Below are 18507 nucleotides of genomic sequence, written 5' to 3' on the forward strand. Positions count from 1 at the left end.
GTGCTTCTTAGGGACCAATGGGGGAGGAGACGAGCTAAGCCGGTGGGCGACGCGAGCTGAGTGGAGGCGGGGCGTGGAGCGGGTCACGTTGGGGCGGCGCGGGGTGGCTGCCGGGAGCTGGCTGGGCCGGAGGCCGTGGGGCCGGCTCCCGCCGCGAGGAATGGAGCTGCCGGCCGTGTAATGGCCATGCCGCCCGGGCCCCGGGCCTTCCTTGCTCCGCGCCCCGGCCGCCGCGCCCCTCGTCCGCGCCGGCATGGTGAACCTGGCGGCCATGGTGTGGCGCCGGCTCCTCCGGAAGAGGTGGGTGCTCGCCCTGGTCTTCGGGCTCTCGCTCGTCTACTTCCTCAGCAGCACCTTCAAGCAGGTCAGTTGGCTGCCCGCCGCCCTCCCGCCTTTGCTCTTTCGGCCCCCTGGCTTCCCGCCGGGGTGGGGGGAGCCGCCTGTGCAGCCGCGCTGTCAGTGTGTTCGAGGGTCCGGACCGCCGGGTCCGAGGACCGGCTAAGGGACCTGCCCATTTCGTTGGTGCCGGGGCGAGAAGGCGCTGCTAGGCCAGGGGCACAGGTGGAACTCGAACCCAGGTCTGTGGGCCCCTGACTGTGGTTTTTACCCTTACTACCGTCTGTGTGCCTTCTACCTGCCGGGCCCAGGGCTTGAGGGGGAGGGCGTGCGTTTCTTGCTTCTTCCTCCCGGCAGTCCTGGGGGAATGTGTGTCCCTAGATTGCATCGGGGGAAACTGAGACTCGGAGAGGGGGAGGTGGTAGGTAGCCAAGCTGCGAGTCTAGCGCTGGCGTACTTGCCCTGCGTTTACTTTGGGGGCTCAATGGTCCACTCGGGAACCTCAGCAGGACCCATGAGGTACCCTTTCTGGACATAGCTTCGTTGGATGGAATTTGCTTCTTACGTCCCCATCCCCTTCGTTTTTCTTCTGTGTGAGACTTTCTGGGAGAAAAGGCAGGGTGGTTTGGTGGGAAATGTGACCAACGCACTGGACGTTTATGAGTCCGGTTTGAGCGTTTGGGTTTTTAGAAGGGATGAGAGCATACCTCGGAGTGTATCAGGGACAAAACTGGTTTATGCTGTTCCTCTGATGTCTGATTGCTGTGAGGCTCTCAGGGGTCAAGTTCTTAAATATATTAACGAATACAAAATATGCGATCACCCTAGTTTAACAGGATCAGTGGGGGAGCTGTGTAAAGGGAACATAGGGAACTGTATCCCCTCTTACCTTAAGCAAACGGGCTGAGTGTTGTGAGCCTCTTTATTGACTGGGATGTGTTGGGGACATTCAAGAACTAAGTGCTTCTGGGACTTGTGTTTGCTGCAACCTCACAGACACCTTGTGGTCACTTGTTTTTCCTTCTCTGTTTGGAGGACCTCTGAGTGTTAGAGGGAGCCAGGACTCAGATCTCTGCATTCTTCCCTACCTGACCCAGGTGATTTCTGGGACCATTGTTTAAATTCCAGCTGTATGCTCTCGATACCCAAATTTGTAACTTTAGCCTAGACCTTTCCAGAAAACTCCCAATTTTTCTATCCGGTTGGTTACTTGACATCTTTTTGAATGTGTCATAGGCTTCTCATTCTTGGCCAAAACAGAACTCTTGATTCTCCACCATCAACACTTCCTCTTCAGTCTTCCCAGGCTCACCAAGTGGCATTACTGTTCACCAGTAGTCCGGCCACAGATACTCACAGATACTTCCTTCTTTCTCTCACTCCCCATAACCAAAACATTGCTCCTGCCTCCGCAGTGTATCCTGATTTTATTTCTTTCCCCTGATTGTCACTGGTGCCACTGTAGGTCAAGCTACCTTGTCTGGACTACTGCAGTAGCTCGCCATCTAGTCTCTGCCTCCTTTTTTTTTTGGGATTTATTTTATTTGAGAGAAAGAGGAGGAACAGAGGGAGGGAGAGAATCCGAAGCCGACTCCGTGCTTAGCACGGATCCCAAGGGGGCTTCGATCCCATGACCCTGAGATCGTGACCTGAGCAGATATCCAGAGTTCGATGCTCAACCGATTGAGCCACACTGGTGCCTCAAGGTCTCTGTTTCCTTTCTTGTCCAACAGTCTCTTCTCTACCCAGCAGTAATAGGAGTGATAATCTGGAAGAAAAAAAAAATCATAGTTCTTCCCTAGGTATAATTCTTCTTTGCCTCTCTGTTGCATTCAGATAAAGCTCAGACTCCATTCCAGGATCACTGCTTGGTGAGTCTTTTTTATCCCTTCAGGCCCAGCTAACCGTTACTGCCTCAGGCCACACTGGGTGACACAGTCTAAATGAAGGTTCATTGAATGTAGACCTGTTTTATTTTCTTTGTAGAAGGAATCATTAACTGAACATCTCTTGTTCATAAACTTGTTTATCTGTCTTCTCTCTCTTTCCCTTCTAGACGTTAATATTCTTGAGAACAGGAACCTTGTCTGTGTCGTTCATAGAATCTCACCCCCTAGAATACTGCCAGGCACTTAATGGACCCTCAAGTGTGGTTTGAACAAACGAGTGAGTTGTGAGTTTTTTTAATTGGGGTGACTTTTCCTTTCTTCTCCAACTACTCAGAAGCTGTCTCCTCTGTGACCTTCCCTACAACCATCTTATAAGTACTCTCGTGTACCTTGTGTATTTATTTTAAAATTACAGTTTGTCTTTTTTAAAAACCTGTGATCCATGACCTTGATTGGGGAGGGATGATTGTGATTTGCCTCAAACTGTTGGCAAATTTCTCTGGGTCAGATCCCTCCCACAGCCTAATAAACACTAAGAAACCCTTTAGCTGTAACCTTTCTATCCCTGCCCATCAACTCCGGGCAGCCACTCATCAACTTTCTGTCTCTGTGGGTTTGCTGATTTGGACATTTCATATAAAGGAGTCCTACAACATGTACTCTTCTTCTTTCAGTTCAGTTCTTTGTAGCATATAGTAGTACTTCATTTTTTTTTTTAAAGATTTTATTCATTTATTTGAGACTGTGTAAGAGAACACAGGTGGTAGAGAGAAAGAAGCAGGCTACCTATTGAGCGGGGAGCCCGATGCAGGGCTTGATCCCAGGACCCTGAGATCATGACCTGAGCTGAAGGCAGATGTTTAATGACTGAGCCACCCAGGCGGCCCGTTGTACTTCATGTTTACATGTGGATAATAGTCCATCGTCTCCATCTGCTGCATTTTGTTTTCCGTTCATCTGTTGGTGGATGTTTGGCTTTTTTTCCTGGTTATTATAAATAATGCCTCTCTGAACATTAGTGTTCAAGGTTTTATTTGGAAATACGTTTTCATTTCTCTTGGGTGTGGTCCTAGGAGTAGAAATGATGGGTCACGTGGTAATTCCGTGTTTAACTTTTTAGGAATTGCCAGACTGTTTTCTAAAGTGGCTGCACCGGTGCAGTGAACTTTTAAGGAACTATACTTGTCAAGTTTTGATGTAGTACCAAAGAAGACTATCTGTAATTATTTGAAAAAGCCGTTGAAATATCCCTTCCATTTCCAACTACACATCTTTGTGAGGTAGATTTTCTTCACATGCTTCAACTCAGACAACATATTGCTACAGATTAACTGCAGAGGGAGTTAGGAGAATCCCGCTGTCTTCCATTCAGCTGGACATTAAAAAGATTTGCAGAAATACAAAAGCATTTTCTCACCAAATTAATTTTTTTGTTTTGAAGAACATTTTTTTTCACAGACAAAAAAAAAAATGCCCTGTTAACATATAATAGGTTCATTTTTATTTTTAGTTGAATAGATAATTTAAGTATTTCAAGAATTTATTTTTAAATTTCTAGCATGATCCTCATAAACCCATATATGGAGATTCTCTATATAAGGAAGATAAAGGGTCTTTGGGACCCACAACTCGGAGCCCATTCTGGCTGATGCTGTTCTCTGGGCATTTGCGTTTGCTCGTCTTGCTCCGCTCTGCGGTTCTGGTCACCCGCCGCTCCTGAGCTGTGTGACTTGAGGCAAGTTTGCTTCACTTTGCCTACCCTCCGTTTCTTCATCTGTGAGACGGAGATACGGTATGGAATATATGGGGCTGGGTGTGTGTGTTGGGATTGAATTGAGGAGATGCTGTGAGAAGTCGTCAAGCTACTGGGCCCCATGCTCTGCTTCAGGGAAACTGAGCTTGTGGAGCAGACGCAGCTGCTCCTCGCCTGGAGAGGAGCTGATTACCCTCTGTTGCTTTGAATTCCTCTTTTCTTTGGTTTTCACGTTAATTAATGCTTTGGGGGATAGTTTAAATTGTAGAGATGAGAGTGCAGGAGAAATTAATGACAATGGTGGGGATGCCATTGGGGTGTAGAGGATTGGGTGCCAAGTGACTTGGGCGCATTTACTTAACAAATGTTGAGTGAGCCCCAGCTGTGTGCTAGGTGCGCTCTGCTAGGGTGGTGGAATACAAGGGGTGGGGGGGCAAAACGGATGAGGTCTCACTCCAAGAGCCTGTATTGTGCCAGGGAGTAAAGGGGGCAGAAATGGCAGGTGGCCAAAATGATTTCAGATTATGATTTACCCCGTGAAGGAAACAAAACAAGCTTCGGCGGTTGAGCATCAAGGTGGGCCTAACTCTGTGGGGCATTCGAGCTGAGATGGAAGAAATCCCCGTCTTAGAGTCAGAGGGTCCTCAGAGGGCCTCTCGTGTAAATAAATGTTCTCGTGTTCAAGTGGAAGGGTTCTCGAAAGTCTCCGGGCTCTTGGCATAACTCCTTGAAAACATATTAACATCTTCAGCTTTCAAGGAACTAAGTGTGTAAATTGAAGTAGACTAGTGTGTAAGTTAGATACTTCTGAAGTGTAGCAAATCGTAAGAGTTGCTAAACTATTTTTTATTGTTGTTACTGTTCACCAAGGTATGTACGTTTTTCAGAATGTTTGTCAAGTTACTCCCCAGGCTAGAGGAGAACAGTGACCCATAATTTCACCGAGCATGGGACATTTATCTCATTTGACCCTTATGGTAACTCCTGAAAAATAGACTGGGCAGTTATTTAAATACTCTTTTAAAATCAGGCTAAGTAACATATATTAGTAATAAAAACATTACTGTAGCTCCTTATAATTTATGAAGAAAGGTCTCATTTTTTTTTTGTTTTTGTTCCCACTCTTTGTACTGTGTGTGGACGTCTGTTGTGGCTGATTGCACTGATTTCTCTGCACACTTCTTTATCCACTGTTCTGGGGGCACTTGGAGAATAGAGAACCTGACTGCCTTTGTATATCCTTACCGCTTTGTAAGGACTTGCTGCCTTTGTGGGGGGGAAACACGTGCATGCACGCGCACACACACACACGCATGAATCCGTATATAGATAAAAAGCCTAGAATTGAGACAACCTAACAGAGTAGGTCAGTTTGGAAAGGGTTTAAAACCATGGAAGGAATCCCCTCACTGGCCCTTCACTACACCATATTGGCGAGACTGGACCCTCAGAAACACGAATGTGTGCTAATTCATTACATTTGCCATTATGTCTTACACTGTCTCTTGTACAGTCTTGTTTGATTGTACAACTCTTATTACCCAATCCTTTTGGTAGGGTCTTGGATACTCCTGTTTGAGAACTTGAAAAAGTGTTCAAGTGCCAGAAAAATTGCCTTTCTGTTGACCGGGAGCAGAGTTACGTGGAAGAGGTCTTTCCGGGATGCACTTGGCTGTGAACTCTTGTTTTCTTTGGGGAAGAATAACAGGACAGTTTCAGAGTGGTGTTAGTACTTTCAACCTTGTGAGATCCATTATTCTTTGACCAGCTGCTTACTAGTCTTCACGGCTATTAATTTATCTAGGACAGCATTTGGAGCTCAGTTTCATTTGTGCATAGCTTGATTCTATAGTTAACTGATACGGTCCCAGCAGAGCAGAGGAGTATGAACTGATGGTAGTTAAGCAGTGTGCACCTAAGTGATTTGTCCCATATTCCCAAGGCTTCTGCACGTAGCCCCTCTTCTTGCACCAGCCAAGGAATACAAATCTTGTTTTTGTATAACCCATCCTGTTTCTGCCAATGTCAGTTCTTGCCTATAAGTGAAACAAAAGAGAAGAGCAGAATAGAAATTAAAGTCACCACATGTAACTGTTTTACACTTAGTAAATTAAAGAACATTCTCCAGTACTGGTGCAGTGGTGGTGGAATTGTTACGTAAATGCTGGTAATACTACAAATGGCGTGTATAACTTCCGGGACGTTATTTGGCACTATGTAGCAGGGACTATTTCTAGTAATTATTACTATGAGTCATTCAAGAGAATAAACAAACCTCTGTTTTTATTGCAGTGCTGTCTATGATAACAAAAACTTGGGCTGGGTCAAATGTTTGTGGAAAGTGTGTTTACTGAATTATGGCACATCAACATGATAGATTATTATATGGCCTTGAAAATGCTATTATGAGGATGAGGTGGGTACTTAATGGTTTACCATCCAGTTAGGGTCAAGAATTGCTGAATGCTAAGCATCCTCATTTGTAGTCTAAATGCTGGGTTCAAAGGTTAGAAGTTAATGTATAAAAATTGCTAAAGCTTTATTTAAGCAATGGGACTGTGGGCAATTTTTGTTTTTAATGTTGGTAGTCATGCTTTTTTTTTTTAAATAAAATTTATATTTTGGGAGAATTACAGATTCAAAGAAAAGTTTCAAGGATAGTACAGAGTTCGTGTAGCTCCCTCAGTGTCTTGTTAGTGATAATCATGTTTTTATTATTTTAAATTAAAAATGAAAATATTCCAAAAATGACAGAAGATGTTAATAATCCCCTCTATCCCTTCCAGGTTAATAGCCTGTAGCATATCTTCCCATACTTTTATCTCAGTTCTTACAAACCTGTATGTGTATGTTATTGTTATCATAATGTGTGATATAATATGCACTTTCTTTTGTAACTTGCTTTTTTCACGTAGTTTATTGTGACATCCAGTGGTCTACACACAGTGATCTGTGTATTAAAATCATTCAGGTGCTTTAACAATATCAATTCCCAGGTTGCATCCACAGAGATTTTTAGTCAGCCTGAAGTTGGGCTCAGAAATCAGAATTTGTTTTCAAAGTCTTGTGTAATTTAATGTGCAAGCCAGCTTTGAGAACTGCTCAAGGTAAATACGTATCATTCACATCTGGGATTTTTGTAATAGCCATGGCTATACCGGTGTTATTCAGTCACTTTTCTGTTGGGTTTCTAGGTTTTTCCTGCAATGTAAACAGTACTGTAGTAAACATCCTGGTGCATCCTTACACATTGGTACTTTCTATAGAAAATGCTCAAAAATGTGTTTGTTGTATCAAAGTAGATGTGGATACGTATATCTTAAATATTAGTAGCTCTTCTCAGGTTCCTTTCTTAAAGAAACCTCAGGAACTGTGAAGATCTGTTTCATTGTTTTAAAGTATATATCCTTTGCCCTCAAGACTTTAAAAATTAGTCCTTTTTGGTGGTGACACATGACAGGTCATTCTTAATGTTAAAAACCACAAAAATCTATTAAAAAGATAGAATGTTTAAAGTATATAAAAAGCTTTTGGGAGGGAGTCTTGTATAATTGTTTTGTTTTCCAACAGCAGGTTGAAGGATTCAGAAGACAGCTGTCTCATGACTGGTTGTTTCGTACTTAGGCACCTTCCCCCTTCGTTCCTTTAATAGTATAGGAAAGGCAATATTGAAAGCTCGGCCGCAGCTTGGAGGCTAGGAGACAAGGCATAAATGCTTGCCTCTAGAGCGGTGTGGCCCTTTGCACGCGTAGGTAAAGGGCTGGCTGGAAGGATGTCTTATGAAAGGTATGTTGTAAGAGTTCCACAATTACTTTCTTTTTGTCGGAGAAATTTGCAAGTTGGCATGCTTCTTCTTGCCCCTAAAACCAACCTCCCAGTCCAGTGTTACCCTAATGAAGTATTCATAATGGCAAATGAAAGTGACCTTGTGCCCCAAATGAGTCCAGGGATTGCCCAAAATGACAGTTGTGATATGCCTTTGAAGTTTCCTCTTCTATTTTAAAGGTATATTCAAATTTTACATTCTGTTCAGCAATGTGTTTGTTTTATTATAAAAAATATTTTAAATGATATACCATCAGGAAGAAAAAGTTTAAAGCTTTTTCTCTCAAGTTTGCAAGAAATTAACACTTTCGTACATATTTAAACAGGCATGTAATCTACCAGAGGCCGTTAATGTGAGTGCGCCAGTTTTGAAGCATAGCCTTAATTTATTACTTTTCCTGCAGGTTTATTTTGTGTTTTATATTATACCTTTGGCTATAGCCTTCCTTTGGTGGTCTCTTTGTAGGAGGAGAGGGCAGTGAGAGATCGGAATCTCCTCCAGGTTCAAGACCATGACCAGCCCGTTCCGTGGAAAGTGCAGTTTCACCTGGGGAACAGCAGTCGGCCTGGCAACCAGTGCCGGAACTCCATTCAAGGGAAGCACCTCATCACGGATGAGCTAGGTAGGGCTGGCTCGCCTCTTCTCTGCAGCCATTGAAGGGCTGCCGTGTGAGTCATTACTGGGGTTTTATACAGTGCCATTCCCAGCATTTCACACATCTGTATTTCACACTTTACTTGTCACTCAGGTTCCCCTGTCAGAGAAGTTTGATCTGAGAATTCTGTCTCCAAAGCTCCTTGTACCTGTAATGCACGGTTTCAGCATTTGTTCATGTGCCAGCCCCTAGGCTACTTGCTGCTCATCTCTTCCTGGCCCTAGGATGTTCAGATCTTGCCCAGGTTGTCTTCTCATCTTAGTGGTGAACTCTATAGGGTAGCCAGTGTTCCTCCTTGGTGACCTACATAATCTCCACACAGTTCTGGCACTTAGGGAGTGTGCTTGTTGACTGACTGACCAGGTGATTTCACATGAATGATAAACACGTTCATTTTTCTCTTTACTATTTATTTACTTATTTTTTTAAAGATTTTATTTATTTGAGAGAGAGTGCACAGGCAGAGGGAGGGGGAGAGTGAGAAGCAGACTCCCCACTGAGCAGAGAGCTTGATGTGGGGCTCGATCCCAGGATTCTGGGACCATGACCTGAGCCAAAGGGAGACGCTGAGCCACCCAGGCACCCTATCTACATATTTTAGAGAGCGCATGTAATGAGCTGGGGGCGGGGGGAGGGTGAGAAGCAGACTCCCCACGGAGCATAGAGCCCAACATGGGGCTTGATCCCATGACCCTGAGATCATGACCTGAGCGGAAATCAAGGGTTGGTTGCTTAACTGACTGAGCCACTCAAGCACCTGAATGATGAGCACATTCAAAATGTGTTACTCTTACAGTGAAAACAGCAGCTCCTCTTTCCAGGAGCTTCCCCAGAGTTTTGTTGCCTCATTTTAGTCTGTAAGAAAGGGGATTCCTGTGCTATTGAGGTGGTTGGATTAGCTGATTGTGGTCTCACCACTTGAAGGCTGGCCCTGTCTTTCTGAAGAGGGACTCCCACTAATGCACACGTGAGCTCTCAGTTATGTGCTGGGCACTGGGCTAAAACCTCTCCTTGAGTATCTCGTCTGATTTGTGCAATAGACCTGTAGCGTAGACATTGCTTCTGTCACTTTGTAGGTGAAGGCAGGCACTGAGAGGCTAAGAAACTTGCCTACAATGGCAAGGGCTCTTTTATAAGCCACGATTGCTATTATCACACCAGAAGGGTAACACTTTCCCTTAATGTCAACTATCTGAACAGTCTTCAGAGTTTTCCAATAGTTTTGTAGATTGTTTTTTCTTTTTTCAATTGGTGGTTTGCAAATAATCCAGTTGGCTTGTTTGCTGGAGTAAATTTTGCTGTATTTCGAAGAGTCTCCGCACTTGTGAGCATGGCGGTACTGTAATCGACACAGGGCGACCTCGAATTAGAATATTCAGCTTTGCACAATGACTGAACAAAATGCAGACATGCGGTCCTTAAAATGAAACGAGTGCATTTACTGTTCTTTAAAAAACAACCAACTTTGCATTCCCAGCAAAAAACAAAAACAAAAACAAAAAACAGCTTTCCCAAAAAGATTGCAAAAGCATTAGTCCAGATGAGATTATTTGGAATTGAGGAAAGGGATCAGAGGAAGAACACCCACCTAAGGTAGAAGAACTGGAAAAATTGCACAAAAACACGGTGACAAGGAGCGCTTGGGTGGCTCAGTGGGTTGAACCTCTGCCTTCGGCTCAGGTCATGATCTCAGGGTCCTGGAATGGAGCCCTGCATCGGGCTCTCAGCTCAGTAGGGAGCCTGCTTCCTCCTCTCTCTCTGCCTGCCTCTCTGCCTACTTGTGATCTCTGTCTGTCAAATAAATAAATAAAATCTTAAAAAAAAAAAAAAAAAAACGGCGCAGTGACAAGCCAGCAGTGGTGCCAGTGCCAAACTCTGTCTTTAAGATCATATTGGAAAAGCAAATAATATTGCAAATAGCCTCTTGTTTTGTTTTGTTTTTTAAACAAAGTTTGGCAAAGGAAATTTGCTTCCATAAGATGACACAGCTGGTTAGAGGGCAGACCTAGGGCCAGGACTGAACTTGGGAGTTCAGTCCTTTTTTTCTTAGAGACTGTTCTGTTTCTATAACACCCAGTGAGAAAACATATCTTATGCCTTGACTTTAATAGTTAATATTAGGTTACAAGTGACAGTCATTTTCTTTTGTTGTAGCTAACACAGGAATAATCTTCCTCTGATTAATTCAAGTGAGACCAAGACTTAGACTTCTTAAGCAAAATGTTCTAAAAATCGACTAATAAAAATCCTAGAGCCATAGGTTGTATTGTACCTCCATGACTGTGGGAAGAAAGAAACAATTTCATAAAGAAAACTTGCAGGAATTTATGCTTTTTAGCAAGCAGATGCTACCATGAATATTGCCAGGGTAACAGTTAGAATGACGCTTTCCACGTTTAGGAGTTAATTTCCCAGTGAGTCGTGACATACTCTGAGGTTGTGATCTTACTGGACTCCTTGTTGGAAATGACATTGGCATGAGTAGATTTACAAGGTAGAAGGAGAAATCTTGAGCTCTCTTTCACCAAAAATCAGAAGGCCCTGTGGTTTCAAGGCTGAATACTGGCAGTTAACACTGGGGTGTGGAAGGACTGGGGGGCAGGGTGCACGTAAAAGGCGGCCAGTACAGCTGATACTTACAGTTTGAAAGAGAAGAGGGCAGAAAGATAATTTCAACAAGTAGAGTTTAGGATATGTTCTATTTTACGTCTTCCTGACAGGAGATAAGATTTCATTGTTGTTAGTTTTGGCCAAATTTTGAGAAACATGCTGACTTCTTTGGATTTTTGTTGGTTTATTTATAATCCCTGTGAAGAAAATGAGTAAGAATAGTTAAAAAGAATCCCAGAAACACATATTACAGCATTTGAGTCGTCCTCCCTTAATTTAGAAGACAAAATGTAGTTAAAACAACACAAAGCACCCAGTTCTTCGGTAACTGGGGTCTGGTTCTTTCCAGGACCCGGGTTTCCAGGTGTTAGTGAGGTCCTTCTGAGTCTCTTCCATTGTTATTTTAGTGGTGCCCCCTGGTTTTGCACAGACTTTGTTTTTCAGAGTAGTTTCTGAAAACAACCTTATACTTCACCAGGTCTCATTCTCTGAGGATTAAGAAGCTGGGGCATTTGGAATGGAATGATGCTGGCAACAGCTGCTCTGCACCTGTGGGCCCGAGTAGAGACCTTTGGGCCCGTGCATGCACTTGGGAGTCTCCCAAGAGCCATGTGGTGTCCCTCATGCATTTATTTTTACATTTTTCTGTCCCACTCCTAGAAGGTTATAGAGAAATGTCTATTTAGCAGCTCTGAGCAATCAGTTTTTACAAAGAGAGTCCTTTCCTTCAAGTTGAGTATGGGTTTGGCTGGGTTGGAGACAGTGTGTTTACAGATGACGGAATTTATGAGCAGAGGGAATTAGGGTTTTTGTCCCTTGGGTATTAGAGAGCTTGCATTCCTGGATTCTGAGGGGTAGTTGAATCTGGGCCTGTATACTTACAGACAGCCTAAATCAACTTACGAAGGTTCATTGTGACTACTTTTTCAAAAATCCTCCAAATCACTAAATAAATGCACGCATTTAAAAGATGTCTGTAAAGATTGGGGGGTTGGTTGGTTGGTTTTTAAATCTAGATGGATCTCACTTTCAGGAATGAATGCCTTGGTTTTTTCTATTTTCTTTCTCTTTCTCTTCTTTTTTTTTTTTTTTTTTTTTTGAGAACAATGCCAGTTTTCTTCAGTTACAGGTGAAGGAGTGGCTTGCATTGGTTAGGTATGACTTGACATGGGGATTAAATCAGACATGTGCCAACAGACCAGAAGGTTATTTTAGGTAGATTAGAACACAAAACCTGCTCACCGCACAGCAGCCCGTGTTGCCTGTCCACGACGACCCGCAGAGAGCAAGCCCCGATCCCTCGTGTTGGAATCCTGGCCCTCTGGTGCTTGGCGCGCTCCACACACCACGTCCTGGCTCTGTGTGCTTTTCGTGTGCACTTTCATTGCTGCTGCGTGGTCACCCCGGGAGAGGGATGGGAGGCCTGCCGGCTTTCTACTCAGGTGAGTCTCTGACTTCCAGGGTACATTTGTGAAAGGAAGGATTTGCTGGTGAACGGCTGCTGTAATGTCAACGTCCCTGGCACAAAGCAGTACCGCTGTGACGGCTGCTTGCCCCACGGCTGCTGCGGCGCCTACGAGTACTGCGTGTCCTGCTGCCTGCAGCCCAGCAAGGTACGGACGGTTGCCGCCGTCTCCATGCCCTTTCTCTATGCCCTTCCTGGATGCTGAGCGTTGGAGTCTCCGCGCGAGAGTCTCTGGAAGGTAGGGCTGAGACGGGAACCGTGTAGATGGCAGAAACTGCTCCTGTGAAGTAGTGCCCTTGAGGAAGGGAGTGGTTCCCACTGACTTGGGTGGCTCGTTTGCACGTGGTCCCCTGTGTCCCTCATCAGGGCTCACGGAGAGGGGATCAGGCTTGTGCTCATTTGAGCTTGCTGTGTCCCCCTCTCGACCCCCGCTTCCACATCAGCAGTCTCTTAGTTGAGGAGAAATATCCAAGGTTACCTTGTGCTGCTGAGTCTGGAATTTATTACAGGTACTAACTTTTGTTTCCATAGCAACTTCTCCTGGAGCGCTTCCTCAACCGGGCAGCCGTGGCATTCCAGAACCTCTTCATGGCCGTCGAAGATCACTTTGAATTGTGTCTGGCCAAATGTAGGACCTCATCCCAGGTCAGAAGCGGTGATGTTGCTCGCTGGGGGATGGGTGGGAGTCAGTTGAAAATAGGCAGTGGGGGCCTCTTGGTGGGGTAATAACGTTGAAGAGATTTAAGCGAAGCCGCGTCAAGCTTTGTTTCGTGGATGGTATTTAGAATGTCAACATTGGATTTGTAGATGCTAGAGAAGTAAAATATTTATGTGAAATCAAGGTCTAATCAGCTTGCATCTCCCTTATCTGATTGGCATGTCCGCACTTCAAGTGGAAGCTGTAGTTATTTCTGAGTCTGGGTGGAGCCCTAATAGTCCAGTTCCTGAATGCAGTTCTCTGCCCTACGTCTCTGACTGAAATGTGGCTAAGGCTTTCCAGCAACCACTTGTTAAGAGGAAGCAGTCATTTGTTCTGGGATGGAGTTGTAGTTTATTTTAGGATTCGAGGGGATGGGGCAGGTGGGCATTTAAAAATGCAGGAATAAACCTGTGGGTGGTCAAGCTCTTAGTGCTCACTAGCGTGCTGTCCGTGTAAGTGCTCTGTTCTTTGGGCACTCAGCTCTGGCCCTGGCCCTGGGGTGTCTGCACGTCTTTGCCTTCGCATCACTGCGCCCTTGCCTCGCTGCTTCTGGGTTTGGGCGGTTGTCGGGGCTCTCGGTGTGAGATTGCCAGCCGTGTGGGGTGTACCCGCATGCTGCTTCTGGCTTCCGTTTGTGGAGTGTCCAACACTGTACTGGCTTCGTCTTCAGATCGTCATTCTCTGTGACTCTTGTACCCTTTGCCAGGGTTCTGGAGACTGCCTTTTGATTTTATGCCGCATTGTGTGTCTCTGGTCTGGGATCGCTGGGTAAATATTTCAGGGATTATAAGGAGCATTTGAAAACATGAAGAAATTCCTGATGGGCTTGTTTTGCTTTAAGAGTTTCCACTTGAATGAGCTTTAAAGGAAATATGGAGGAAGGCTGAACACATGACTCATTTTGAATCAGATTCTCTCTCATTCGGAGAAATGCTAGAGAAGGTGGAATTTTTTTTTTCCTTAACTGATAAAACCCAGATGCTAATATCCAGTCTTGAGGGAAGATGCTGACCTTTCTCACTTGATCTTTTTATTGTAAAGAGAGAGGTCTCACTTGCCTGTTTATCTTCATTACGGTATCCTCAAAAAAGAGATGTGCTGCATGTCTATAAATTGGATTAATGCTTATGATTTAGATGTTAAGCATTGGTCTTGGGCTAATTAATGAACTCCAGACTAGCTAAAAACTCAAGTTGCCTTTATGAAAACAAATTGCTGAAAAATTAGCCATCAGGGATGATTGTGTTAAATCCCATTTTCCGTTTATTTAACCAACTGAGGCTTGTGTGGTATTGTGGGATTTGGCTTGTGTGCCAGACCTGGAGGTACATAAAACTTCAGGAAAGCGCCTGGATATGGCATCTCCTTCGTGATTGCAGGGTTCAGTACCAGGAACTGAATTTCCTTAGAGCACAGACATCAGGAGCAAAACATCAGCTGGATCTTAATCTAACGTAACATCATCTGAGAAAAAAATAGTTGTCTTGAGTTGCCCAGGGTGTAGCTAGGTTGTTTTAAAAACCAGGCAAACAAAACTCACTGTAGACGTAGAAAGAAATAGGCACGCAGTGATGTTCTGTCCATCTTCACACTCTCGTTGGCATTCTGTGTTAAGCATGCGCCTCTGTTTCATAGCAGTGCCTGGACTCTTCTGGTGGTATTTAGAGAATGTCTTGTGCAGGCTCCTGGCAGAGCAGTCCCGCTCCGGCCGCCACTGTCCTGCGAGGGAAGTGTGTGAGACTCTGCTCTCTCTCACCGCGCTCTTATCTTCCCTTCTGCCAACAGAGCGTGCAGCACGAGAACACCTATAGGGACCCCATAGCCAAATACTGCTATGGGGAGAGCCCTCCCGAGCTCTTCCCTGCGTGACGGGCACGGAAGGCAAACCAGGCACCACCGGAGAGCTTGTGGCCTGAAGCCACCCTCCAGCGTTCTCTAGTCCACTTGGAAGAAGAGAGGCATCGCGCCGGAGCCTTGGTGTTGACCACTTCTTATGTTGTACTCTGTGGCCTTGCTCTCCGCTGGGCTTTACCCCATGGGACGGTTCTGTAAAGCAGCTTGGAAACAACAACGGGTCACGTTCAACAACAAACTGCAGGCGAGCTTGCAGAGCTGTTGGCGCTCTGGGGCACCTCTCCCATGGCAGACTCATCAAACCCTTCCCTGTAAAGTTATTTATTGGATTCCTTCGGAGTAGCGGGAAAGTGGTCATGTTTTATATAGGAAGATGCCTTGCCCTGATAGTTGAATATATTCAAGGAAATTGTTGTTGTTGTTGTTGTCTTGTATTCTTGAGTTTTATGAGTTAAGTCATCCTTCACCTGGATAAAATGTTTAGCCTCTTTGAACGTGTGTGTTCTCTCAAGGTAGTTATTTGGGTTTTGTTTCAACAGCACCTTCAGGAGTGGGCCCTGGACACTGTATCCTGACATCTAAATTTGTCACCAGCTCAGAGCTACTCTTCCCCATACCGGCTTCCCTGCGGGCGCCCTCAACTTTTCCCGTAGTGGCATTTGAATCTGCTCACATACCTGTGCGTGAGCACCGTTTGAACCAGAAATTCCAGCTCACTGTTGTGCAGGATGTTGTTCTGATGTCCCGCGCCACTCTCGCCGTCATCGCAGGCTGCTCAGCTGTGTGTGGTACGCTGGGAGCTTCAGGAACACCACCGGCGGCCCTCTCTTCTCTCCTGTCATGGAAAACTGGTGTTAAGGGGATTCCTAGGGGAAGATACATCTAGAAGCTGGCTGTAAACAGTCATCCTTCATCGCTTTCAGCTTCGGGACATGTAACAGGTTCAGACCTTCAGTTTCCTGATGATTTGCAAAGAAGAAGAAAACCCAGGTTTCTGTCAAGGTGCTGTGCGAGAGTTACTGCTGCCTCAGTGGGGCGAGTCTGTGAAGGCCGGGCATGCTGGTTGCTGGTCCACGTGCTCGAGGCGCCCCTCTGGGTTTCTAGTATGACACTGAATCTTGCGGGCTCGAGGTCCAGAGTATTTGGTCCCCCTCTCAAGACACCCTGCCCCTCAAAGAGTATGGCTCTTTGCTCTCAGGAGACCTGGGCACGTAACTCTTTCCTGGAGCGAGCCTCTCGATAACCCCCGGGATTGGGCAACGTCTTTTTCCTTTTTTGATTGTTTAAGCTGTTGACCTTGGAGCAGGGCAGTAGTTTTCCAATCCACTTTTGACGTTTTTTTTCAGCAGGGTTCTTTCTTTGGACCGTGTTTGCCTTCCATTATGTTTCTGCAGTATGGAGCAGTAATTCCCCTTAACTTTCTCCTGTTAGTTCTTCTACATCTCTTCCCAAAGTGGTGTGTCACTCTAAATAAGCTTTCTCTGAGAGCTGTCTGGTGATTATTTTTTAATGTTTTTCCCCCCAACATCTATTTAGTTTGCATCGGACTTTTTGGATTCTAGGTGCATTCATGGTGCTAAATCAAACTTTGTATGTGAAAGAAATGTGCATGTCTGGATGTTTTACCATCTCATTCTTTTTGGTAACTCAGTCTGGTGTATGTCTGTCTCATGTGGGTTGTCCCTGTTATCAGCCTCTTCTTGGAACTCATTTAACTTTTGAACAGTGTAAAAGAGACTTAATGTGAAAATGGCTTTATATCAAAGTAACTCCTGCCTCTTTACTTCATACTTGAATTATTGACGAGCATGTTCTGCATTTTCAGTGCTTTCACAAATAGTATCTACCGTTGAGTTAAGCTTACCTTTATTCCCACGTTGTAGATGAGGAAGTAGTGGGAAGTGAAGTGACTTCCCAGAGTCCCCACTGAGATTTAACAACAGAACCAAAGCAAGAACTTCATCTCCGGCTTCAGGTCTGCTGTCCTTTCCCACTGCCTCTCACCAGCCCCACTGCTGACTCCAACGTGATCGTCCAACTGCTCCCCCCTCACCCTGCCCCATACCGAGGCCATATGGATTTCAGTTGTCCAGGCCAAAAGAGAGGAGAGGTGGCATCAATAGCCAAATTGGGTCGGTAATTCAAAGGTCATTTTCATTTGGCTCTGGAATATGTTTGTGTTTGTGGTTTTTGTTTTGTTTTTGTTGTTGTTTTTTACTTAAGTCTGTTTAGAGGCATGTTCACTGTTTCTGGAAACTCGCAATGCTGCAGACTATACAATAAAGCCACTGACGGACCTGGACCATCGCTCGGCCTCCCCAGCCTTCCAGCCCAGAACCCCTCCCTGCTCTGCACTCTCTGGGTTTCTGGTTTCCTCAACTGAGTGTTTCTAGAATTAGGGACCTTGTGTTGTTTTTGCGTGCCCAGAGTTTAGCAGAATGTGTGATAAATGTTGGGATTTTAGGGAAAAATCAAAGAAGAGACCAAAGGAAAAAGTTAAATACTGAGTGGGACCAAAGGTAAGAGGGTAGTTCAAAGCATTTCCCCCAATTCTGAATCTTAATTGCCTTGCTTGTGGCTGCAGTGGTAAAGATCTGTCCTAACAGGGAAAGAAACAGCAGAGTATATGCAAGAGGTATTAGATGGGCAGGTACACGGGAGCGGGGACATGCCTCCACTGGGCCTGGGACTCAGGGTGGCCCTAGACCTGGTGATATGGGACTGTCGTGGAAGGGCAAGCTTGGCAGCTCGTGGAAAGTGGGGGATAGGATTTTAGAGCAGGGTTTTCAGCTGTCAGTGTGCTCCTGAAAGCCAACTCAGGGCCTCTGGGAAGTGCCTCAGTTGGTATGTCTGCAAAGGAGCTATGGGGACAGGGAGCACAGTCTGCAAAACTCCCAAGCAAAACTTTTCCCATCTTTGAGATTTTCAGATAAATTGGAAACATGCAGAGATGTTGCTTATTTGGCCTTGGTTATTCCTTCGAAGGCAGCAGAGAATTCTGACTCAGTGTGAGTCACTACTTTCGAACAGCGTGGCTTTGGGCAGTCTTCTCTTCTGAGTGCCAGGCCCTTCATCTGTAAAGTGGGATCACATGGGTTGTGAGGTGTCCACAGGAGTGAAGCCCCGTGCTCAGCACAAGGTCTGGGGTCTGCAGCCCAGTGGGGGAGCAGTGTCAGGTAGTGACAACACCGGGGTTAGTGGGTCACTCACCTGGAAGGGTGGCAAATACAAAACTTAGTATTATTTTTATGACTGTTTTTTAAAGAACTCATGCTAAAGGTGAAAAATTTCAGATAATTCAGGAATATGTAAAGATGAAAGTAATAATAACCTAAAGTCCCACAACTCAAAGATCAGGCCTGTATTTTTCTCTTTCCTCATGACTTTCCAGGCAGAAAGGAGAGCACTTTTTCCTCTTG

General features: G+C 45.1%; 1 protein-coding gene across 3 annotated transcripts; it reads left to right on the top strand.

Moving 5' to 3' along the window:
- Positions 1-76: 76 nt before the first annotated feature.
- Positions 77-15582, top strand: CUNH12orf49 (chromosome unknown C12orf49 homolog). Of its 3 annotated transcripts, none has more exons than XM_032876202.1 (5): positions 78-300; positions 8270-8426; positions 12531-12682; positions 13066-13179; positions 15020-15582. In XM_032876202.1, the coding sequence occupies exons 1-5, from the start codon at positions 181-183 to the stop codon at positions 15101-15103; spliced, it is 627 nt and encodes a 208-aa protein (XP_032732093.1). In that variant the 5' UTR covers positions 78-180; the 3' UTR covers positions 15104-15582. The 3 variants fall into 3 exon arrangements, with proteins under 3 accessions (XP_032732095.1, XP_032732093.1, XP_032732094.1); XM_032876203.1 differs by having other exon boundaries at positions 120-364; XM_032876204.1 differs by lacking the exon at positions 8270-8426 and having other exon boundaries at positions 77-364.
- The last annotated feature ends 2925 nt before the right edge of the window (positions 15583-18507 follow it).

This window comes from Lontra canadensis, unplaced genomic scaffold (genome assembly GCF_010015895.1).
Source record: "Lontra canadensis isolate GAN:19392208 unplaced genomic scaffold, GSC_riverotter_1.0 scaffold58, whole genome shotgun sequence".
NCBI lineage: Eukaryota > Metazoa > Chordata > Mammalia > Carnivora > Mustelidae > Lontra > Lontra canadensis.